The sequence below is a fragment of the Pimephales promelas genome, chromosome 19 (assembly GCF_988280905.1).
Source record: "Pimephales promelas chromosome 19, fPimPro1.hap1.1, whole genome shotgun sequence".
Classification (NCBI taxonomy): domain Eukaryota; kingdom Metazoa; phylum Chordata; class Actinopteri; order Cypriniformes; family Leuciscidae; genus Pimephales; species Pimephales promelas.
In genome coordinates this window covers 8939698-8965842 of record NC_142787.1, presented here as the reverse complement: position 1 = coordinate 8965842, position 26145 = coordinate 8939698, and the positions used below count along the sequence as shown (strand labels likewise).

Here is a 26145-nt window from a genome sequence, read left to right as displayed (position 1 = left end):
AAAAAAATTCTAAATTGTGAGAAAAAAATCCAAATTGCGAGAAAAATCAAAAAGTTGAAATTGTGAGAAAAAATGAATTGAATCAATGCCACGTAGAATTAAGGCAGTTCTGAAGGCGAAAGCGGTCAAAAGCGGGTTGTATTAGTATGGTGTTCCTAATAATCCTTTAGGTGAGTGTAAGTTTTGTTGTAGGCTGGTGGTTTGTGTGTAGGAGCACATGATCTGAAGTATTCTCCTCGGCGTAATGGTGTGTGTGTGTCCTCAGCGAGCTCCCCAATGGACAAGGTTCTGGCATTTGTGAGATAAAAAATGCAGCTACAAGAAAAGTCAATTTGAGAGTCACAAATGCACAAAAAAAATATCTAAATTGTGAGAAAGTTGCAATTATGAGGAAAATTATATAATTATGAGATAAAAAGTTAAAAAAAATTAGGAAAAAGTAAATATTTTAAGAAAAAAGTTGAAATTGTGAGAATGATTTAATTATGAGAAAGTCCAAATTAAAGTAAAAAGTCCAAATCTGAGCTGAATCAGCCTTATTTATAAGTGTTGAATAAGATATTTATGAGTGTTTTGTTGTAGGCTGGTGGTTTGTGTGGAAAGAGCACATGATCTGAAGTGTTCTCCTTGGCATAACGGTGTGTGTGTGTGTGTCCTCAGCGAGCTCCCCGATGGACGAGGTTCTGGCGAGTCTGAAGCGCGGTAGTTTTCACCTCCGTAAAGCCGAGCTGCGGGTTCTGGCGCCAGACCCGGACGAGGACGACGAGAACAACATCCTGGCTCAGATCCGGAAAGGCGTTCAGCTGCGTAAGGTGCGGCGCCATGAGCGTGGGTCAGCGCTGGACTCTGCCGACCCCCTGACCCGCTCCATCCACGAGGCCCTGCGGCGCATCAAGGAGGCCTCGCCCGAGTCCGAGTCCGAGGACGAGACCGCAGCCGGCGCTGACTGGGACAACTGAGCCTTCCTACTCACGCTTCATTTGTGTGTGTGTGTGTGTGTGTGTGTGTGTGTGTGTGTGTGTGACAGCAGGAGCACAAATGGGGCGTACGGGACACACTTTGGACCAGTTATGAGGTTTTAATATTTCTGAAAGAGTCGCCAAAGCTGTGTTTATTTTATCAGAAATGCAGTATAATAGTGAAATATTATTTACAATGTAAATTATCTGTTTTCTGTGAATATACTGTAAAGTGTGTCATTTATTCCTGTGATCAAAGCTGAATTTCAGCATCATTACTCTTGTCTTCAGTGTCACATGATCTCACATGATTTGATGCTCAATATGATTATTAATGTTTATGTTTGTGCTGCTTCATATGTTCATGATGCACTACTGTTGAAAATTTTGGGCTTGCTTTAAAATAAATCAATACTTAATCAAGGATGCATTAAACAGATCTAAAGTGACAGTAAAGACATTTGTAATGTTACAAAAGATTCTGTGTCAAATAAATGCTGTTCATTTGAACTTTATATTCATCAAAGAATCATGAAAAATAAAAAAGTATCGTATTTCCACAAACATACAAACTGTTTTCCACACTGATAATAATCATAAATGTTTCTTGATCATCATGTCATCATATTAGATTGATTTGTGACACATCATGTGACACTGAAGACTGAAAATTCAGCTTGGGTCACAGGAATAAATTACACTTTATTATTTATTCACATAGAAAACAGCTGATTTAAACTGTATTTCTGATGTAATGAGCAGAAGAGCCTCAGAAACAAATGATGTGTGACTGAGCGCTTGAAACGCAGTGCCTCCTGCTGTTCATCAGCGATATATTACGTTTATCTGCTTGTAGCTTCATTTATCTCGCCGTATGAATTAACTTGATTTATTACTGTAATTTTTCCTGTGTGTCCGGCACTGAATCATCTGTCAGGCCTGTAGTCTCTAACGAAGCTCTCCTGAAACAACGTTTACCCACAATGCTGTTCTGTCTGCAGCGATGACGAGGGACAGACTCTTGCGTGACACTGCAGTGTTTTTTTTTTTTTCGTTTTTTTACGTTTTTCATCACATGTACTGTATTTAGCTTTTGATATTATTTGTTTTAATCACATTAATTGTTCTGTATGTTCTATGCATTCTTACCTGGTCAATCAGAACCGTTTTCCCTCCGAAACACTACAGTCATGAGCGACCATGATCACGTGACCGCCACTCCACATGTGCAATATTATATTAGGAACTGAACGCGTGACCAGACCGCAGATCCAGCGCATGTTTGCCTAGAGGACACCTATATTTATTGAGTTCAACTAAATATTTAAATATGTAAAGCAATATCATAAAATGTATAATGATTTTTTTTTAATTCCAATTTTGCTTTTATTCTGCTTTTCCAAACATTGTACTCCTAATAGTTATTTTAAATTTGCATTTTGACCCTTACGTAAATAAAGTTTCAAAAGAAATAGTGTTTTTTTTTTCTTTTTTTGGGCCTGTGTGTGTGTAATGTCATTATTCTGAGTTCTGTCAATGATACTGTGACCACTGAGCGGCGATGACGTCACCAGGGGGCGTGTCTGAGCCGACATTCAGATGACATCACCGTCAGTGCTCATGAATATTCATCTCCAGGTGAAAAGGCTTAATTTTTCTACCTTCAGTCTAAATATCCCATTTGGCAAATGAAATTAAAAACAAGTAAAAAACAAGTTTTATATTGAACTTTTAAATATTCAAACTATGCAACATGTATCCAAACTTGAATAAATGATGTGATAATTTCCATTGATAAAACATCAATATTTTAATGTAAACCTGATTTAGTATAATAAGGAACATTTACTCAATCCAAAGCAGATGTGTAGCAGAATGTTCAAACTGCTCTTCTCCAGAAAAAAAGATATTATATCTCACCATATGAAGGATCCATGAGGAACAAAGGAATCGCACGCAAACAGGACAGACACTTTTCCCCCTAAATCAAAGAGTAAAATGAGTATATAGAAGCCCGTTCCTGAAGCATGAGGAATAACACGGATGCAGAGTTGTCATGACAACATCCCGTAACAATCCGGAAGCTCTTCCCATCTTTCCCATCTTCATCCCATTATGATAAAAAAAAGACACAATTGCAAGAAAAGTAAAAATTGTGAGAAAAAAGTTTTCGCAATTGTGGGAATTTTTTTTTAATAATTATGAGATGAAAGTCAATTGTGAGAAAAGGTAAAATTGTGAGATTTAAAAAAATCTGTTAAAAGAAAAAAGTCATTGAGATAAGTCACAAATGCGAGTCAAAATTCTAAATTATGAGAAAAAAGTTGCAATAGTGAGAAAAAATAAACAATTGCAGGGGAAAAAAATTAATATTTGTAAGAAAAAAAGTGGTCGCAGTGACTGAATGTTTTATGCTTTATTGTCCGTGGCAGAAACGAGCTTCCACAGAAATATCAACCTTTTACACACACACATACACACACAACAAAGTGTTGAGGATTTTTCCAATTTAATTTTACTATAAACTCAGAATTACAGGTGTTGAAGTGTGTTTAATCAATATCATTATCCAAAGGAATCTGAGCCTCATTATGTCACATGGGCTCATAAATGAAACACAATAATAATAATTATAATAAAGCCGTCCCGTGTGTCAGAAACCAGTGCAAGCCCTTGAAGTTCTTCAAACACACTCTGGGTTTTTGGCAACAGTTTTCCCTCAGAAGGGCAGAAACACACACACACACACACTGCAGAATCAAGTCTGAGTTACTTTCACTTTTGACACATTTGCCTTTTAAATAGTTCAAAAATATTGCCCGTTTATCCCCACATTTACAAAACAACCATATTTCCACAGTGCGAAGAATAAAAACAAAGGGGAAAAAATGAAAACAAACATGATTGTACATGAAATATCTACGTATGCAGCCACTGTGATTAGAATATATATATATATATATATATTTTTTTTTTTTTTACAATAAATAAGCATAAACCATAGAGTAGGAAGTAAACATGTGCTCGCCACGAAGAGCAACAGAACAGTGTAGTGCAGAAACTGCTCATGTGTAAAGATCTCAGAGGGAAACAGTGTGTGAGACACAAAATACCTGATAGTGTGACTGAACGTGTGTGTCTCGTATTGCTCAGATTGTGGAAGTTCGAGTGTTTCTGAAGCAGGTTTGCAGGAATCGTCAACCATTCGCAGATCGAAGAGAAGAACAGGAGTCTTTACAGCAGAAAACACACGCGGAGGAGATTCACAGTGTGTGTGTGAGAGTGTGATCTAGCTGATGCGTTTGCTCAGACTGCCTCTCAGCTCCGTCAGCTCGAGGATCTTCCCGTCCAGCAGTGTATGTGTGTGTGTGTGTGAGAGAGTGTGTGTGTGTGTGTGTGATCTAGCTGATGCGTTTGCTCAGACTGTCTCTCAGCTCCGTCAGCTCGAGGATCTTCCCGCCCAGCAGTGTGTGTGTGTGTGTGTGATCTAGCTGATGAGTTTGCTTAGACTGTCTCTCAGCTCAGTAAGCTCGAGGATCTTCCCGTCCAGCAGCTCCAGGATTGAGTGGAGACTCTTCCGGAAACTCTCGTCCTCCATCCTTCCATTCTCCAGACGCTCCTCGAGTATAGACAGCCTTGTCTCCAGATCAGAGTTCCTCAGCTGTGTGTCCTGTGGGGCGAAGGAAGAGTAGTGTGTGTGCGTTCTAATTTACAGTAGATCTCTATTTTTCAGCCGTTTCAAGCCACAAGCTTGAGTTTAACCCTTTCACACGTAAGTTTAAAGATGAACTGAACTGAAATTTGAGAAAAGGTGATATAACAGATGTATTTTATTTATTCTTATTGGTACAATTTTTAAAATGGCAGAATTTGTTAAAAGGGATAAAATGGTACATTGAAAGTGTTGTTTTTGTTACACGGGCGCCGCCATGTTGGATTTCAACGTTCGACTACGTCACTGGCATGGTAAGCCACTCCGTTGCCTACCCGCACCAGCAGAACAGCCGTAGCTTGTAAACAGTCTGAGGCGCGCTGACATGGCTGAGGAAACAGATTTTTTAGCGACACACTATTTAGAGATGTGTACTTTCGTCAATGAGTACATGAAACGTCTGACAATGCACGAAATGTTTTATTTACACAAGTTACAAGTTCAATGCATCACGTTAACGTTACTCGAACTCTTGATATTCGGGTGAGGGGGAAAAGATCCCTGATGTATAGTTCACTGTAAAGGATGGGATTTTCTCCTTCCTAAATGCACCCTCGCCCATAGAGTGAACTGCCAGTACGCTGTTAATCTAAACAATCTGAGAAAAGTCTAACAAGTTAGCCCAGCTGTCACCTATTCGTAAAATACCCTGCTACTTATGGGGCGGTCCAGCGTCTCAGCTCGGACATCCATTAGAGACAGCATAGCCTCCTTCAACACGTTTCTCTCACCGAACAACATCCGAAATGAACGGTGCATGGTGATGCATTTTTCGCCGATCAATAAATGTCCATGTTGACCTCTCTGCAACAGATCGTCTCCGTGCAGTGTCTATGCTCCACAGCGCTCGCGCCCACAGTCACTTTCCCCCAAACGATCCTGTACTGCAAGTGAGGCCTGAAACTGATCGTCCTCCATGTGGTGGTAGTTAGACACTACTGGCCTGTCCCTCACGGGCTCAAATGCGTAATCCATGCCGTTAAAAGCGCTCATTTTCGTCTGTGTATACAGGACCTACAGCTGTTGTCTATGGCGCTCCGCGGGTCCTACCATGCCAGTGACGTCATCGGAACTGCCAGCGCTAACAAGCGCAATTTTGCGTTGCTTAAAAAAGCTATATTAATATATATTTTTTAAAAATGTTTAGTGTAATTTACTTTTAATTGTCATAAACAACACGTTTTCAACGTCGATATTTTTCAGTTCAGTTCATCTTTAAAATATTCTAACTGACCCCCCAGCATGAGTTTTTCAAGGCGACCGTTATTTAGAACTTGCCGCTTTAATGTTTCCATGGTGACACATCATTGCTTGTCACGTGACACAGCACAACCAAAACAGAGCATGGAATGAATGAGGATCTGCTTTTATGTCATTTTTCCTTTTTTATTAAAAATATTCACAAACATATTAGCTATAGCTTGAAACACTGATATTCCGATTGTCAAATATGTGTAAGTGGATGTGTTTTGTTGTTTAAACATCTTTATAACGATCGCGTTAGTTGAGCTGTATGCACAATGGGTGGCACCATTTTAGTTTGTTTTACAGTTCAGAGAATCGGATCTGTTGGATTTACAACGTCAATTCCTCCACTTCTCACGAAATACATGATAGTAAGTGGCTGGTGAATTGGGAGAAGAATAGGGTCAAATGTTAAGCTACTTACACAATGTGCATCTGATATAAATAAAATGTGTCGTCTTATTATAATTGAAAGGATTATTATTGCTGCTTCCATAGACATCAGTGTGTATTTTACAAACTGAAAATCTTTGTTTTGCTAGTACTTCTGTCTATTTAAATATCTGAAACCTAAAATAAACATTATGTGGTTGAAAACACTCAATAGTTGTGATATATGACAGCACTGAGTGCGTCTGTCTCTGGCTCAGCGCCAGCCAACGCGCGAGAGCAAGTTTGAATTTAGCAGTTGATGACGTGAAGCGCTGACCGTTCTGATCACACCGGTGTGATTGTACACTCCAGGGACCAGCCAAGACTGATCACACTGGTATGATCGTACACGTGAAAGGGTTAAATATAACTATAATGGTCGGGGTAAATGTTTTCGGGTACAGGCCGGGTTTTTGGCTTCAGTTTAAAGTCCGTGCAGACATCTAGTGTGTATGTGTGTGTCTGTCCGTCACTCACCTGCAGCTTCTGAGCCAGAGAGTCTCTCTGCGCTTGCAGTCGGTCTGCATTCTCCACTTCCTCCTTCAGCTTTTCAAGTTCCTATGCGGAGAAACACATCGGCACTGTGAGGTCTGTATGTGAATCGGCTGATGTTTGTGTGTGTGTGTTTGTGTGCAGTGACCTCTGACCTCCTCCTTGGCCTTCAGCTCAGCCTCCAGCTCCTCGATGGTCTGGTTCAGCTCGGTTTTCTGTGTTTTGATGCCGGCCGTCTGTCCACTGACACACTCCAGTTCCGTCACCTGAGACACACACACACACACACACACACATCAGCTGTCCAGCTGGTCCAAAATACAGCAGCTTGAGTTCTTACTAGAACCAAAAAGTATGACCATATTAGCCTGGTTCTGTCAACAGTGCATTTGCTCCCTGTTAAACATTAAATACACTTTAAAATATTGTGTTAGGGCCACGATGCAGTCAGCCGGATCCAGGCCGTATCCAGATCACATGGAGGACCTAGACACAACCACAACACATTATGTAGTCAGCCGGATGCAGGGTGTATCCAGATCAGATGGTGGACCTGCGCCTAGACACGACCACAATTTATGATGTAGTCAGCCGGATCCGGGCCGTATCCAGATCAGATGGAGTACCTGCGCCTACACACAACCACAATGCATTCCTGAAGTGTCAGAAGATATTGTGTCAACTAGACTCTTCCCTGTCAAGGCCTTATCGACAGAACAGCCATCAGTCTAACTCACAGTAATGTTTCCATACCGACACGACTCCAGTCTTCAGCCAGACGGAACTGGATCACATACTGGAAGTTCTAATCCAATCTGACCCCTGACCTTTAATGCCTGAATCATAATTATACATTGCTGAAATATTGTTACGATTTTTAAAATATTGTGTTAGGGTTAGGATGCAGTCAGCTGGATCCGGGCCGTATCCAGATCATATGGAGGACCTAGACACAACCACAACACATTATGTAGTCAGCCGGATCCAGGGTGTATCCAGATCCGATGGTGGACCTGCGCCTAGACACGACCACAACACATGATGTAGTCAGCCGGATCCGGGCCGTATCCAGATCCGATGGTGGACCTGCGCCTAGACACGACCACAACACATGATGCAGTCAGCCAGATCCACGCCGTATCCAGATCAGATGGTTGACCTGCGCCTAGACACGACCACAACACATGATGTAGTCAGCCGGATACGGGCCGTATCCAGATCAGATGGTGGACCTGATGGAGTTTCACTGATGGGAGTTTCAGTTCCTGTCACTTATACACGACCACAACACTTGATGTAATCAGCCGGATCCAGGCTGTATCCAGATCAGATGGAGGACCTCCGCTTAGACACGACCACAACGCATCCATGAAGTGTCAGCAGAGATTGTGTCCACTAGACTCTCCCCTGTCAAGGCCTCATCGACACAACAGCCATCAGTCTAACTCACAGTAACGTCTCCATACCGACGCGACTCCAATCTTCAGCAAAACGGAACTTGATCAAATACTGGATGTTCTAATCCAATCTGACCCCTGACCTTTAATGCCTGAATCATAATCATACACTGCTGACCAGAGGAAAACTGAGTCTGGTTTCTCACGAGGGTTTTCCTCCATTGTCACTGATGGAGTTTCAGTTTCTGTTGCTTAGTTGGAGACATTTAATTCAACAATATTATTGATCTCCTGCATTGACAGCATTATATAAGAACTGAACTGAGCTGGACGATAACATCACGGTTTTCTCCAGAGCTGCTATATAAATCAACTAAAACAGAAATGAAGCGTCACTGAACTAACTTAAGCTGGACTGTGATGCTATTTTCTTCTAAATAAACTCCAAATTTTGGAGATAAAATCAAAGCCATAAATCTAAATGAGTTGTGTTCCAAATTAGGTTGATACGCTTAGGTTCCAAATGCTTCCACTAGAGGACATTAATCTTTCATTCATTTCCAATGCGCTCATTTTGATCGTGTACAATATACCAGTGTGACTGATTTCCAGGACCATAGAACCCTTTCATGCATGGCATCCATTAGATATGCAACTCCCTCTCAGAATAAAATATATTGACAAACGTTTTTACCATGATTTTCACTTGTTTAAAAGTAAAAAGAAACTTTGTGATTCAATAATTTGTGCATTATTTTGCATGCGTTATCCAGTAAGTCACAGAAGAGTCTGCCCCAGATGTGAGCGTGTGTGTTTGATCTGACCCGTGTGTGGAGCCGCTCGGCCTCGTCCTGATATGCCGCTAGCTGCTGCTTCCACTGCTTGACGTTAGCGGTGGACTCGAGCAGGGCGGCTGTTAGCTTGGCGTTGTTCCCCTTCAGAGCCGCTAGCTCCGCCTCCCAGTGTTTGGTGATGGACGTCGAACTGCAGGAAGATCAACAGGATCATATTAAAAGCGTCTGATACACGGCATTATTACACGGCTCTGTGGAATGCTTGATTCTGATTGGTCGATCGCTCCATCCAGTGGTTTATTATTCTCAGATAACAGCAGAACACAGAAACACAGGCTCATCTGGTCACTGACGACATTAGTGCTACACACTCGGTAGGAACGAGTCGTCTTCGTGGAAGTTTTTGCGCTTGGTGCGCTAATAAAATATTAAAACTCAGTCGAATCAATATTTTGTGCACAGTTATTTAATTACGCCATCCGGTATCGTGGACTCGCTCTCTCTTGTTGCATTCAAATGCAGCGGCAGCCATTTTGTTTTGTACACTGTTGAATTATAAGATACAAACAGGTACCATTTTAGGGGTCTGTTAGACCCCAAATGAATTTTGCTTGAATTAAAAAAAATGTTCTCTTTTTCCAAATGGTATGAAACTTGCTACGGCTCTCAACACTGTCAAGATCTACAAAAAAAAAATTAAAATGGAATTCTATCTGTTTTTATGTAGGCGTGACAAAAAATAGTCACACTCGTGGTCTTCGGGGTCCATTGGACCCCAAAAAATACCATTTAATTTTGTAACAGAACAATAGTTTTTTTTGTATACAAATATTATTTTACTGTTTATTAATGTTTTTACTCAACATTTGTGCAGTTTTTGGGGGATTTATGATATCTTTTAAATATCTATAAATTAATAAATAAATATTTATTTATCATTGGACTCAAAATAGACACAATTCATCATCAAAATCAGAAATAACGCAGAACACAGACAGAAATGACAGAAATTGAGTGGCACACTTCCAACAATGCAAAAAACATCCACAATCCAAAATTATCATGCACACACACACACAAACACACACATATAGAGGAATGCAATATACAGGAATACATACAGACTATAAAAACTATTCGCTTATCATTTGTAAAATAAAATACTCTAAAATGCAGAACCACCGCAAAAATAAATTGGTAACACTAAGACACATTGAAAATGTGCACACACACACAGGAATACATTTGTAAGGCTATAAAAAAAATAAAAGAGATGAGACCATCTGTTCTATTGTTCCAAACTATTGTTCCTAGTTATTCTATTTTTTACCCAATTTACTTTTTCTTTTTTTTTTTAAATATTTTATTTTTACTGCTTTATTTGCTAATTTGTTATTGCTGTTCAGTTGAAATAAATGATCAAATCTTAAGACTCCAACATTTCTCTTTGTAACATGTTCAGGTTTGATTCTAATCATAATGTAACATTATTGAAAAAATGTTGTTTTTTCAGTACAAAAACAAAGGCTAAACTTTGACAAAAAGTATTTTATTTTTGTTATAAGTGTGCTTTTACAATATTTAGATATGAATCCAACTGAATCCAACTTTAGAAACTATATCTTTCAGTAATTCAAATAGTTATAGGCCTAGTGAAGCTCTATAGCCATCTAGTGGAGCTCTATAGCCATCTAGTGGATAAAGTGACTTATTACAAATTTTAACCTGTTTTTTCCAAAAATTAGGCAAAAAATCTTACATTCAACCTTGTAAAATTATCCATGGTATCCCCAGGAATGAAAGTTAGAAATCTGGGTCTTTTATAAAGTTTATTTAACATAAAATGCTGTTTTTTTGTAAAAATCCTATTTAAATAAATATTTATTTATTTATTTATAGAAATAAATAAAAAAAACATAAATCCTCCAAAAACTACACAAATGTTGAGTAAAAACATTAATAAACAGAGTAAAATTATATTTGTTAAAAAAAAAAATACTATTCTGTTACAAAATTAAAAAATTTTGTCTGGGGTCCAATAGACCCCGAAGACTGGAATTGTTACTTTTTTTGAAGACCATCAGAGGGTTAAAACAGTTCAATCTGAATTCAATATCTCTGATGACCTCCATAATTATTAATGTGGTGAATTCTGTGTAATAAGTGTTATGACTGTATAGCCTACCACATCTCTTAAACATTCGTCTAGTTTGATGCTGAAACGGCTCTCTCTATGCGGCTTTGTGTTTAAAGAGCTAATAAAATATTTCAACTCAGATCAATATTTTGTGTCAAATTATTTACTGATGTGGCTTGTATCCGTGTAATAAACAGGAAATGTGCATTCAGCCGGTTTTTATCTGAATAAATAAGCCGGTGAATAAACCCCCTTCAGGTGTGTGTGTGTGTGCGATCTCACAATAAACCCCTTCAGGTGTGTGGATGAAATCAGCTGACCTGTGTGGGAACGGCACGGCGTTGAGCTCAGCTGTGTGTGAGCTCGCTGTGTGTAAGCTCGGAGTGTACGAGCTCAGAGTGTGTGAGCTCGGAGTGTGAGCTCGGCTCTCGGCGTCAGGCGTCACTCTCTCGTCTGTCCCGTTGATGCTCTCTGGAGTCACAGGAGACTGAAGATCACCCGGCGCCGATTCCTGACAAAACACACACACACACACACACAACAGTCACAAACACACACAACACCGTCACAAACACACACACACAACAGTCAGAAACACACATGTCACAAACACACACACACACACACAGTCAGAAACATACACATCACAGTCAGAAACACATTCACAAGCCAGTCACAAACACACACACACACAACACAGTCACACACACACAACAGTCACAAAAACACACAACAGTCAGAAACACACACGTCACAAACACACACACAGTCAGAAACACACACAACAGTGAGAAACAAACACAACACATTCACAAACCAGTCACAAACACACACAACACAGTCAGAAACACAAAAACAGTCAGAAACACACAACAGTCACAAACAACACAGTCAGAAACACAACAGTCTCACACACACACACACACACACACAGAGAGAGAGTCAGAAACACACACAACACATTCACAAACACACAAACCAGTCACAAACACACACAACACAGTCAGAAACACACACAACAGTCACAAACACACACAACAGTCACAAACACACACACAACACAGTAAGAAACATAAAACACAGTCAGAAACCCAATCAAAAACACACACACACACAAACAACACAGTCACAAACACATTACACATCATTCTGACATCACTGCTTACACACACACACACGTTTATCTTTGGTTTGATCAAAAACATCATGGTTCGAAAGCAAAAAAATGACTCTTCTGATTATATGTATATATCTAGCAGGACGTTTAATCGTTAAAAGATTGCAATCTTTATTTAAAAACACTCATGCACATGACAGTGATTCTCCTGTTTATTAAAGCTTTGATAAGTGCGATCACAGGAATATTCAGATCTGTGTTATGATTCAGAGAGAGCCGTTGTCGTGAAACCGCTTCACTGACAGTCTTTTCAACGACACAGATTCAGTATTTCTGTTTTACCTCATTCATTTACCTCATTTTAAATCATTCAGATTATCACAGAAGTACTGGGATAAAAGAACATAGTTTAGATATAATCACTTATGTTTACAGTAGCGTTCAAAATAGAGTACACATCACCTTTTAAAAAAAACTAGATGCTTCAAATAAAGATTGAATCAGAGTTTCACTAGTAGGTGGAGACTGTTAGAAACATGTGTCTGTCATTGAATTATTCAATCAGAGATTCCTTCAAAAATGTTGATTCATCCAGTAATAAAACAATGAAGTCATTGTGAGTCATTGAATCATTCATTTGATGTTATTAATATAATATATATTTCACAATTATTTTTTATGTATTTATGTTTGTTGATTGTGAAGCAACTTGAGCTTGGGAAAATAAATGAATTAAACTAATTATTATTATTAACCATGAAGTGAAGAACCATCATGTTTCGCCTAACATTAAATATGGTATAATAATATCTATATTATATATGGTATAATAATATCTAATTGATGCGATGCAAAATCAGCATTTATCAAATTCAGCACAAACACATCATGATGTGTACGTGTGTTTAAATGTTTAAATTATTTGAGTAAAAGGACATTTGTTTCATAATCGATGACTTTACACGTCCATAAATATGAGGCATTTCTGGAAAACATGTTGGCAGGATGAATCTCTGCTCTTGTAGCAACACATCTTTATGATTAACACACACTTCATATCCTACGACACAAATCTGACATTAAATTAAAGGTGCTCTAAGCGATGTCAGGTTACTTAACTTCTTGCTGACGTTTAAAGCAACGTCATTTATTTATTACAAAGTTTATTGCGGGTTGCCGCAGTTTATTTTTGTTGCCATTTGTGGAGCCTGGGTTTTCTGCATAGACCGTTTTTTTCCAGTGTGTTTAGGGGACAGGCAGCTAGCGGATAGTGAGGAGATGTTTGCTGTATGTGACAAAAAAATGTTGTAGCCTAAAAAACGTGTGAGATCGCTTAGAGCACCTTTAATACAGTAGAGTCAAAGAGTTTAGAAGAACAAGAGGCGAAACTCTGATGCTTTTTTGGTAACAGCCACTAGGTGGCGCTTCGATAGCGCGGCCGCCATTTTGGGGTGAAAATTCCAACTGGAGTTACTGGACAACAGCACAGATAACAGTTTTTTGAGGTAGTATTTTCTTGCATTAGTGAGTATTTCCATTTTTTGCAACTTTACACCTTTACTACTATTATTAGTTACCAATTCCACTAGGCCTGAAATATATTTTGTACGTTTTAATTCCCTGGATCATGCTGCAAACATGACAATCTTATAGAACATGATGCATTGCTGTGTCTGTTATCATATAACTTTAATTTGCCACTTTGGACAGTGGCTGTGGTTTTTTGTTTACATAGTCTTGCTTTAACAATCATTAATATAAGATAATTCTGCAAAAAAAAAAAAAAAAAAAAAAAAAAACAGTCTACCATAAAGCTATTCTATTGCTGTTATACATTTATTGTCCAACATTTACATTTTAGTACAATTACATTTATTCGCTGAATTAACTTATTTCATTGATTACTTATTTTTGTATGTAACGTTATGTGTACCTCCTGGAAACTCCTATTATAACTTTGTGAACTGACATCACTTTATTCTTACCTGTCACACTTAAAGGACAACTCCGGCGCAAAATGGACCTTTGGTCTAATTACACATTGCTACCTAGTCAACCGTTATCTGAGATTTGTTTTCATGATTGCCGAACGTAAATAGTTTTATCTCTAAAAACAGTTTAGCCTATAACGCTAGTTCAATGCTAGTATATAGGTAGGGTTCTCAAGTTTCAGCAAAAGCTTGGAGTGAGATCACACGCGGTTAGGGGAGGAGCCATAATGAAGCCACGCCCACCCATCCCCGCCCCCAATTTTACCCATTGTTCATAATTAACCGGAACAAATTAAAATTATAACAATTAGTAAATCTGATAAATGACAGAGCAATTCATCACATCAAATATACTCTTTAATGCAGTATTACAAATATAGCTAACCAAAAATATAACAAATTGCTCCAAACAGTTTCAAACAAATCTTTAAAAATTGCATTTTGATTTTTGAATGCGTCTTCTAGACGAATGATTTATTGTGTGGTGGGAATATTGAGAACAAATGGACAGATTAGAGTGCACCACCTCTTCCACTGTCTCCTCCTCTAATCTGGCAACCTTTTTAGGGGGCTTACCCTTTGGTGCCCAAAATGACAAAATATCTTTCTGCTTTTTTTCTGACATCTTTGAAAAATACAAATGCAACATTATGACAATGATTAAATATTACCCAGAGCAATCTGCTGTAATACATCCTTAATGTAACTAGAAAGACTATTAATATTACAGTATAATATAATTTAAAATAAAATCAGTAAATCTTCATTCCTTTCCATACCCACTAACATTTCTCTTAGTTTCAGATAACGTAAGATAGCCAAACTGAGCCTGGTTGCAAAGTAGTTGTAGAGTTTTTGACTGCATCAATAATAATGTACGATGGGCTACATATTAAATGTTCTAGCCCAAAAATGTTAGACGAGCTTCTTCCAACTTACCTACTTCTCCATCACGACACATGTGTTCGCGCGATGTTGTTGGTTACCTAGTAACGAACGTACGGTGGCCGAGGATGTTCCGTCCATCTCCGTGTGTTCGCGCTACTGAATGACATGTCATGTATCGATCAGTGGTGCACGCAGCACGCATATATGTTGCCTAGTAACGAACGCAATCTGGCGGAGATAAGCGCTGGCGGCAGGAAACTTCACTTTGTTTGCCTGCGCCTCGTATACAACGTTAGAAAGCTTTCAGCCAGGACAACTTGGTTGGCATTGCCTTTTCAGCGTGAGAAATACACAGTGTGGCGTGTGAGCGTGTGAACCGGTCGAAATGCGTGTGTCTCACGGCCAATGCGTGAGACTTGAGAACCCTGTATATAGGGCATAGAGTAATGACAAATAAAAATCGCTTGTTATTACCACTAACAAGGCTCAAAATAGCCCCACACCAAAACGACAGCATAACAAGGGTCCCTACATTCAAACCGAAGCGTTGAGAACTTTGTCAGTGTCCACACAGTTTAATAAGAAGATATTTTATACACACAGTAAATTTCGCGAATACAGGAAGAAGCCATCTTTGAAAAATAGTCTCTACCAGTCGATCTACGAACGCCGATCCAAGTGCGCTGAACTGTGCAGAATCTCATATGATCCGTTGTTTCCAGAAGAAACACAAACACAAACCGTTTACTTGTCTTCAATATGTACACGTAGCCTACTGTTCGCGCTCACCTTATCACCTTATTCACATCTCACCAGCGCACATGGATCGGCGTTCGTAGATCGACTGGTAGAGACTATTTTTCAAAGATGGCTTCTTCCTGTATTCGCGAAGTTGACTGTGTGTATAAAATATCTTCTTATTAAACTGTGTGGACACTGACAAAGTTCTCAATGCTTCGGTTTAAATGTAGGGACTCTTTTTATGCTGTCGTGTTAGTGTGGGGCTATTTTGAGCCTTGTTAGTGGTAATAACAAGCGATTTTTATTTGTCATTACTCTATGCCCTATATACTAGCATTATACTAGCGTTATAGGCTAAACTGTTTTTAGAGATAAAACTATTTACATTCGGCAATCATGAAAACCAGGGTTCTCAAGTCTCACGCATTGGCCGTGAGACACACTCATTTCGACCGGTTCACACGCTCACACGCCACACTGTGTATTTCTCACGCTGAAAAGGCAATGCCAACCAAGTTGTCCTGGCTGAAAGCTTTCTAACGTTGTATACGAGGCGCAGGCAAACAAAGTGAAGTTTCCTGCCGCCAGCGCGTATCTCCGCCAGATTGCGTTCGTTACTAGGCAACATATATGCGCGCTGCGTGCACCACTGATCTATACATGACATGTCATTCAGTAGCGCGAACACACCGAAATGGACGGAACATCCTCGGCCACCTTACGTTCGTTACTAGGTAACCAAAAATATCGCGCGAACACATGTGTCGTGATGGAGAAAAAGGTAAGTTGGAAGAAGCTCGTCTAACATTTTTGGGCTAGAACATTTAATATGTAGCCCATCGTACATTATTATTGATGCTGTCAAAAACTCTACAACTACTTTGCAACCAGGCTCAGTTTGGCTATCTTACGTTATCTGAAACTAAGAGAAATGTTAGTGGGTATGGAAAGGAATGAAGATTTACTGATTTTATTTTAAATTATATTATACTGTAATATTAATAGTCTTTCTAGTTACATTAAGGATGTATTACAGCAGATTGCTCTGGGTAATATTTAATCATTGTCATAATGTTGCATTTGTATTTTTCAAAGATGTCAGAAAAAAAGCAGAAAGATATTTTGTCATTTTGGGCACCAAAGGGTAAGCCCCCTAAAAAGGTTGCCAGATTAGAGGAGGAGACAGTGGAAGAGGTGGTGCACTCTAATCTGTCCATTTGTTCTCAATGTCCCATCACACAATAAATCATTCGTCTAGATAGAAGACGCATTCAAAAATTAAAATGCAATTTTTAAAGATTTGTTTGAAACTGTTTGGAGCAATTTGTTATATTTTTGGTTAGCTATATTTGTAATACTGCATTAAAGAGTATTTGATGTGATGAATTGCTCTGTCATTTATCAGATTTACTAATTGTTATAATTTTAATTTGTTCTGGTTAATTATGAACAATGGGTAAAATTGGGGGCGGTGATGGGTGGGGCGGGGCTTCATTATGGCTCCTCCCCTAACCGCGTGTGATCTCACTCCAAGCTTTTGCTCAAACTTGAGAACCCTGATGAAAACAAATCTCAGATAACGGTTGACTAGGTAACAATGTGTAATTAGACTAAAGGTTCATTTTGCGCCGGAGTTGTCCTTTAATGTGGAGAGTAATATAATATAATTAAATCCTTGAACCTCCCTGTCTTAAGTTAATGTGGGGGGAAAAGCCTGGTTAAGTAGCAACTTCTTTTTAAATACTATAACGTTAACTGTTGTGAGTAAAATAATCACCTAATTATTTCAACCTAAAAATGACCTCTGCACTGGACTAAATATATGTATAATATTTGACTGCCGAGCCACTGCCGAGTCGCTTTCACTCCAAAATGGCGGCTGTGTAGGGCTGCTGCTGGGTGTTGGTGTTGCAATGGAACGTTCTATTGGCTTTCACTTTTTGTCAATATACGTTCTTTGGTAGACTGGAGCTGATGATATATCAGGGGTGAAAGTTCAGGGTCGTCAGCCTCAGGCTTACCTTTGACGCACCACGGATCTGCTCGTTTTAGGGGATTGAACGACACCGTGAGAGAAACGACAACATCTCATGTTAATCAAGAGCACATTATTCACAGAGGATCGGCTGCAGGGATAGAGGAGTGTGAGGAGGGACGGGTGTCTTAAGTGAGGGAGGATTGGGACGGACTGGTTCTGGACGACTGATCTGGGTCTCACAGGTCAGAGTCAGCGGGTACTGACGCTCATGAGCGTTTGCTCCTTACCTTGAAGCGCGGGAAGCACGACACAGGTTTGCGCTTGAGAGACAATGTGATTGATGTCAATAGATTGAAGTAGAAAAACACAAACACACACACACACATATATATAAACAAACACACATTCAAACATACACACTCAAACTCATCCTCACAAACACACTCAATCAAACTCACACACACATATATAAACAAACACACATTCAAATATACACACCCAAACTCATACTCAAAAACACTCTCAAACAATCTCTCACACACACACATACAGTGATGGTTTGGTTTATACCTGTGAAGGTGAACTGGTCAGCTCCATCTTCTCCTGAGATTTCTCTTTCGCTAATCGCGCGGCTTCTTTGAACTCCGCAAACTTCTCAGCAAACTACACACAGACGGAAAACTGCGTCAGAGACACACACTTCCCCATTCCCGACACTCGCTTCCCCATTCCCGACACTCACTTCCCCCTTACCGACACTCGCTTCCCCCCATTCCCGGCACATGCTTCCCCCTTCCAGACACTCGCTTCCCCCTTCCAGACACTCGCTTCCCCATTCCGACACACGCTTCCCCATTCCCGACACACGCTTCCCCATTCCCGACACACGCGTCCCCCTTCCCGACACTTGCTTCCCCCCATTCCGACACACGCTTCCCCATTACCAACACACGCTTCCCCCCATTCCCGACACACGCTTCCCCTCATTCACGACACACGCTTCCCCCCATTCCCGACACATGCTTCCCCCCATTCCCGACACATGCTTCCCCCCATTCCCGACACACGCTTCCCCCCCTTCCCGGCACTCGTTTCCCCCCCATTCCCGGCACTCGCTTCCCCCCCTTCCCGGCACTCGCTTCCCCATTCCCGACACACGCTTCCTCATTGCCCACACACCCTTTCCCATTCCCGACACAATATTTTTCATTATTTATTTTTCTAGCGGACTATCGAGTTTATGGTCATTCAATATCTTTCCTGAGTTAAATGTGACATTCTACAGCAGTTTTACCGCCGTTATTCCGGGGTCACATTCAGTGAAGTTTAGGTCATACATCAGCTGACCATCAGCATCAAGTAAACAAACAATTTATTTGATTTAAGATGAGTGTATTAAGGTGTAGAAATGTGCATGTCGAGAGTGTGTAGAAATGCACAATTTGAGAGTGTGCAGTGTGTAGAAATGCACATGTTGAGTGTGTAGAGCGTACTTTGCTGAGCAGCGCCTCGGAGGAGAAGCCCAGGCCGTAGACGGTGTTGGCCCGGCTGTCCGCCCACTGCCCAAACTTGTGCGAGGTCTTGGTAAAGGTCATGTTCGGGGTGATGGTGCTGTTAATGATGGCCTGTAAACACACACACACACAAACACACACAGATCAGCCGGTCTCAGAACTCCACACGTCTCCATTATAATGTTTTCTATAACAGCGTCTGACGCGTTCACGAGAGCGACAGTGAAACCCGATCCGAGACTGAAGCACATTTACAGTAATGAGATTCCAATAGGATTCCAAGAGTTGGGCTTCGTTTGAGTTTGAACAATTCTGATTTTGATTCTGCTTATCGATTCCAAATTTCGATTCCAAAACCGTAAAAACCCTTGGATATCATTCACAATTAGTGTTATTGTGGAACTGTAACTGCAGCTGAAATTATCAACTGAAGAACTGTTACACAGGAGCGTTTGCCTGAGGTTTAAACACCACAGAAGAACAACTAGCCCAACTAATATCCACTATTATTATTAAATAAAACATTCTGTGATTAAAAAAGAACAAATAAAAAAATAGCAATCGCAACAAATAAGACACAACTGAACAAAGATACGACTGATATAGACAGTGTTTGAAGATTTTCAGGTTCAGAAACTGTAATAAATGCAGTTTAGTGAAGAGCGAGTGTGTATTCTCAGACTCCTGTTGTGTGATTAGTGTTATTATAGAGACGGAGGAATATTAGTGCTGTCACTTTAAGAGCTGCGGGTCCAGTACACTGATACACACGAGGATAGAACACACAGTCTCTCGCTCGAGCACTATACACTCATGCTGAGATACACAGAGGAATCCATAAGAGGAATCAAAATATTCATTTCATAACAAGTTTCTAATTCTCAGCCCTACACTCCACATTTGTAGAAATAGCATTTCATGTGATGTTTGGCTGTTCACACTCCCTACACCGATGCGGATTCCTGCACAAACATCAGATTTGGACTGAGTCTGAACGGAGACCAAGTGAAGAGAGTTTAAGGAATTAAATAGAAGCAGACGTGAAGAAATATTCATCAAAGGGTCAAAAAAACAACTTCATTCAAACTCAGCGGTTCAGCAGTCAATGCATGAGGATTGAGGAACGTTTAGATATTTGTGCTGGAAAACAATGCAAGCAACATTTAATCAAATGAATGATTCACTTGATGAATGTCTGACCTTTGACCCGTCGAGGCTGATGATGCGGTACACGTTGCGTGTGCTGTCGTAGAAGTACGAGACAGTGACGGCGTGTTTGCTGGTGGGGACCCAGTTCTTCTTCGTGTTGGGGTCGATCTGGAAGACGTGAGCTCTGGTGCTAAAGATTGGCTGTTCTCTGCAAATACACACACACACACACACACAAGTGCATGATGGGAAACCAGCGTTACCCACAATCCTCCAGCACATCAACTGCCCGTCCACAGTCAGATTAGGATTATGAAGGATTTTCTGTGGAGAATGACTATTAACACGTCGCTGGAGGCCAGGACTCGAGTCCATCTGTGTGTGGACGAATTTATCACCCGCTCATCATCATCATCCTCATCATCGGCTCGAGCACAACGCAAATCCCAGCGTGCAAAGCAAGCTTCCCTGTTCCTGCTCCCACAGAACATCTTATCTGAGTCCGTGTGCTTTATTCCAGATCCTCACACTGATCTGTGTGTGTGTGTGGGGGGGGGGGGGGTGTTGAGAATGTGGGTCAGGCGGATCGAGTCTCCAGTGTCTCACACTCTTATTTAACAGCACACACTCACATTAATCACATTAACACACAGAAGTGAGTGAATCTCTGAGTCGCATCAAACATCTTCTGGGAATGAACATGAACTCTAATGGAGCACCCTTGCAAGAACTGGAGTGGGTCTGTGTGTGAGAGTGAGTGTATGTGTCTGTTTGTGTGCGTGTGTGTGTGTGTAGTGATTGTGTGCTCGCATAGTGTGTGTATGAGTGTGCAATTATTGTGTGTGTGTGCGAGTGTGCAATTATTGTGTGTGTGTGCAGTGATTGTGTGCACACAGTGTGTGTGTGTGTATGGTCTAGAGGAAATCAGCTCTTATCACACTGCTCGACTGCTGTGAATGAATTTGACTACAACACACAGAGCCATTGTTCAAACAGAGATAAAAGTCAAACTAGCTGATGAGGCTTTGACATCAGCTGTTCTAACACACACACACACACACACACACACACGCACACACGAACGCACGCACGCACGCGCACACACACACACACAGGCCAAGGGTGAGCCGGTCCATCTGCTCACAGTGCAGTCACCATCCAACCAATCACATGCTGGCACACACACAATCACTGCACTTACACACACACACACACACACACAAAATCACTGCACACACACAAGAACTGCACTTACACACACACACACACACACAATTATTATTATAATAATCTTGTTCCCTGCATGTCATGTGACCATCAGAGAACATGTGAATGTCATCAAACACAAACTTACAACCATCAAGTAAAGCAAACTCTGAAGCCAATCACAGCTTCCGTAACAACAGTGACATCATCATAGGGAGCAATGACATCATCTGGGCCTGAGCCAATCAGCACACTTCAGACACAGCTGCCGTTTCACAGCGCCGCATCATAACACACCGGCATATAAGTGTGTGCCAATCATCTTCATCTAGCAGGATCTGAAGTATTGAGCTCATGATTCTGATGATGACTCAAAACGTCATAAATGACTGTCATAATGTAGACTTTTTATTTCAGGATTTCAGTTTTTTATACCATGATTTTGAATTTATGTAGGAATATCACCTATGATGACAATTAGGATATGACAGTAAATTTTGACTTTCTTTGATCACTTGCACACACACACTCAATCGCACACACACTCACTCACATACATGCATACACACACTCACTTGCATACACAATGACTCGTGTGCACACACACACACTCTCTCTCTCTCTCTCTCAAACTCACTCACCTGCACAAACAGTCACTCACTCACACACACACACACAATCACTCGCACACACACACTCTCTCTCTCTCACACTCACTCACCCGCACACACACACACACACACACACACAAAAATCTCTCTCTCTCTCTCTCTCTCTCTCTCTATCTTAAACACACACACTCTCTCTCTCTCACACACACACACTCTCTAAAGGCTCATTAACAGAACCGTCACTTTTTAAGCTTTGCCAATTTGAACATTCTTGCACAAGAAGGCGAGAAGATAACTGGAGCACTCTGTGTGTGGATGAGAGTGAGTGTGTGCGTGCGAGTGTGTGCGTGAGTGAGTGTATGTGAAAGTGAGTGTGTGTGCATGTGCGAGTGCGTGTGTGTTTTGTGTTCAAACTGCATCTGAAGCGCATCTGACAGGACAGGAATACTATATTGAACTCTTTCACGTCTTCTTGCGCTTGAACGGACAATTTCACACAAACAGACACAAGCACACACACACGCACGTCAACATGCCGATCTTGGCGAGTTTCCCAGTAAACCCAGTCGGCGTCTATGATCGGTGTGTGTGGAGGATGAAAAAACAGTGGAGGAGGAAACGTACAGGTATGTGTATCAGTTCGTTAGATCAGTGCATTCGCTGTTAAAGCGAGAGTGGCCTAATGTTCTTCTGTGTGTGTGTGTGTGTGTGTGTGTGTGTGTGAGTGTGTGTGTTGTTAATCATCAAAACTCACTGCAAAAACTCTCTTAATGCTCTTGAACAAATAACTTTTGTAACTGTAATAAGGATTAATCTATTTATTTATTTAATATATCCAGAGAAGACTATGCAGTGTTATTTTACATCATGACTTTATTTAATTTCTGCATCTAATCTGCATCTAAATACTGAGACCTGACGACCCAGTGGATTACATTCGCACCTCTGTTCATTTGTGCTATCGCTTGTTTGATTATTTGGTCTTATTTTATTACAGATGGTTTACTTGACTTTATTAATAGTATTTGAAATGTAAAGTTTATATTCATATTATATTTATGTAGACTTTTTCATTTGCATTGTTCTTGCATTCCATGTTTAAATAAATCTGAGAAATCTAAATACCGAGTAAATTAAACATGACCAGCCGATAGTGACTCGAGCTTCAGTGTCCACAGGGAGGGTGTTTAATTTCAAGACCTGAGATGTCAAAATTTCGACAGTCATTATCAACTTTTTGTTATAATTAATGACAGTCGGTTTTGATCATTTGACTTTTTATGTTTTTACATTTTTGTAATTATTATGACTCAATTTTGACTTTTTTAAGCCATATGAGTCAATTTTAATTTTTTGTGTCTGATTTCGACAGTCATTTCCAACTTTGTTATAATTATGACAGTCATGTCCAACTCTAAATTTCTCTCAACAAGTCAATTTTAATTTTTGTCTCATAATTATGACATAAAAAGTTGAAATTATAAGAGACTCCTTGACTTCTTCTAACAACACACTCAAACCAAACACAACCCCTTCAGGTGAACAAATGAGATGACCCCAAACTCACGGATCCATATCACGGTATACCGCGGTATTAATCTGTGACCATGAAGATGACGACCAATCTAAACCCATTTCTGCCACAATACAAAACACAATCATGCTAAGGTGAATCAAAATAATGACAAACTAAGTAATAATTATGACACCCCAAGTCATAATTATGAGATGAAAAGACAATAATATGTGATGTTTAAATAATTTATGTTATTTCAATGCCCCATGTCATTTTGACTTGTCGTGTCAATAATGACTCAGTATGTCATGATTATGATTGCCCAAAGCATGATCTGGCGGCAGGAGACAGCTTCCACACACCCGCTGTAGTAAAGCACAGTAACACACACAGTAAACACAGTAACATACCCCATTTTGCTGCTCGCGGATCTCCGTGTGTGTGTGTGTCCTGCTATTCGCGCGAGTGAGATTCAGTGCGCCGTAAATCGAGTCGTTCCGCTCGCTCGCTGACTCTCAACGCTCCTCATGCTGGAGAAGAATAACGCGTCGCGTGCGGACACACATAGCCTACACACACACACACACACACACACTGATGCTGAATATCAACAGCCCCTTAGCGCTCCTCCGTCATCTGCATCGTTTCCTCCATCAATGCGTCGCGCTCTCTCACATCTGTGTCTCTCTCCTTCTGTCTGTCATCATCATCATCTTCTCATTCATCATCATCTCCGCGCGACGTCATCACGCACTCGCGTCACTCTCCTCCACGCCGAACTCTGACATCACGGACAGTACACGCGTTACGTCACTTCCGGTCATCACACACACACACACACACACACACACTGGGCTGCTTCCAATGCAAATACTACAGGTTGTGTATCGCAAGCCATCAGCTACACTCGAGCTGAACGCTGTTGTTGACTGATGTAAAGTATACGACACACACACACACACACACACACACACACGACAATCACATCAGTTCTTCTGCGCACTCTAGTGGACACGAGTCGGACATGCAACACAATTCATTTTTATTTATAATCAGTTCAGTGACGAAGGCAAACACAGACTGATCATTCTCGCTATGGTCAAATTTAGTTTAGCTCGATTTCTTGTAATCAGACTGAACCATATTCAAGAGATAATTGCCTGAATAATGAAAATACTGTCATTTACTGATGGCTCCATTCATTTACATCTCTGAAAACACACACACACACACACATTTGATTTCTTTATTTGAATCCACCAATCAAATTTCTTACAGAAAGGGTTCAAATATTCTCAGAGATAACACAGCTTTGACATTCAAGGGTACATAAAACATCGCTTACGCCACACCGCAAGGCTGCCTATCACAGCAGATATTGAGCAAAACTTTGCCAGCTGTTTGGACTTTCCTTTTGGTAGCCCTGCCAGTCTCAGTCCACTAACAGCCAGTTTGTGGACATGTCTCAGGCTGCCAAATATCAATGCCACAAACTTACATGCGCAAGGAGGGGTTGGTATTTTATTTTTTTATTTTTTTTCCCAAAAAGGCTACAGTATGTCCATATACAAATCGTACAACCTATTTCAAGGAATAGCACCTCTTTTTTATCTGTTTTTTTATCTGTATCCATGAACACAATTGTCAGGGGTGTTAGGGATGTTACAAAATAAATCATCAGAGCTGTTAAACCAGTCCGGTAATACTCGTGAATGTTTATAGGCATATCTTTTGGAAATATGTCTTGAACAGCACTTGCAATGAGGTCTACAATACGGTCATGGTGTGCTGTATATAACCCTTTATACCTATTTACAGCCATTTACAATATGGGCAAGGGCAACTGACTCAAGGTGATCAGAGTTAGAATGCAATATGCAGTGTGGGTAATAATTTTCAGGGTACCATAATGCTAGTTTGTATCTGGTTTGGTAACACAACACCTAGTCTGGCCTTGGCAGTGAAGTGAAGAATATCTTCCCCTATTGCAGCATTTTTGTACATAGAATGAGAGGTAGAGTTAGCAAAGTCTAAACATGCCAGTTTTCCCTGCATTTTTAGTCCAGTCCAGTGTTGTTTTGTGTCCATCTGTTTGATGTTCAATAAGGATCTTGCTGTTGTGCTCCGTAGTGTGTGTTGCATCTCATTGTGACAGACTGTGGCCTTCACAGTAACAGATGGGTCTGTGACCACAGCGTCAGATAACTCTGGTGCAGTTTGTGAGTTGCTTTGAGTCCATTGTAGTTTAACTGCCAATCTATTACAC

The 26145-nt window shown here is 40.4% G+C and overlaps 2 protein-coding genes across 2 annotated transcripts in view; one reads left to right on the top strand and one right to left on the bottom strand.

Annotated features, from left to right (window-relative positions):
* The window catches only part of jmy (junction mediating and regulatory protein, p53 cofactor), a 65866-nt gene extending 63435 nt beyond the window's left edge, over positions 1–2431 (top strand). Inside the window, exon 10 of the mRNA XM_039650239.2 lies at positions 661–2431. Within this exon, the coding sequence (XP_039506173.2) occupies positions 661–959 (299 nt within the window). The 3' untranslated portion in view covers positions 960–2431. The remainder of the gene's footprint in view (positions 1–660) is intronic.
* A 925-nt stretch (positions 2432–3356) lies between these two features.
* On the bottom strand, positions 3357–24750 carry homer1 (homer scaffold protein 1). Its single transcript, XM_039650243.2, has 9 exons — positions 24290–24750; positions 20598–20754; positions 19377–19508; positions 18454–18546; positions 11489–11679; positions 9062–9221; positions 6996–7106; positions 6826–6906; positions 3357–4629 (listed from the first exon to the last, which is right to left on the bottom strand). Exons 1-9 carry the CDS (start codon positions 24292–24294, stop codon positions 4447–4449), a joined length of 1113 nt encoding a protein of 370 aa, XP_039506177.2. The 5' UTR covers positions 24295–24750; the 3' UTR covers positions 3357–4446.
* Positions 24751–26145: the final 1395 nt, after the last annotated feature.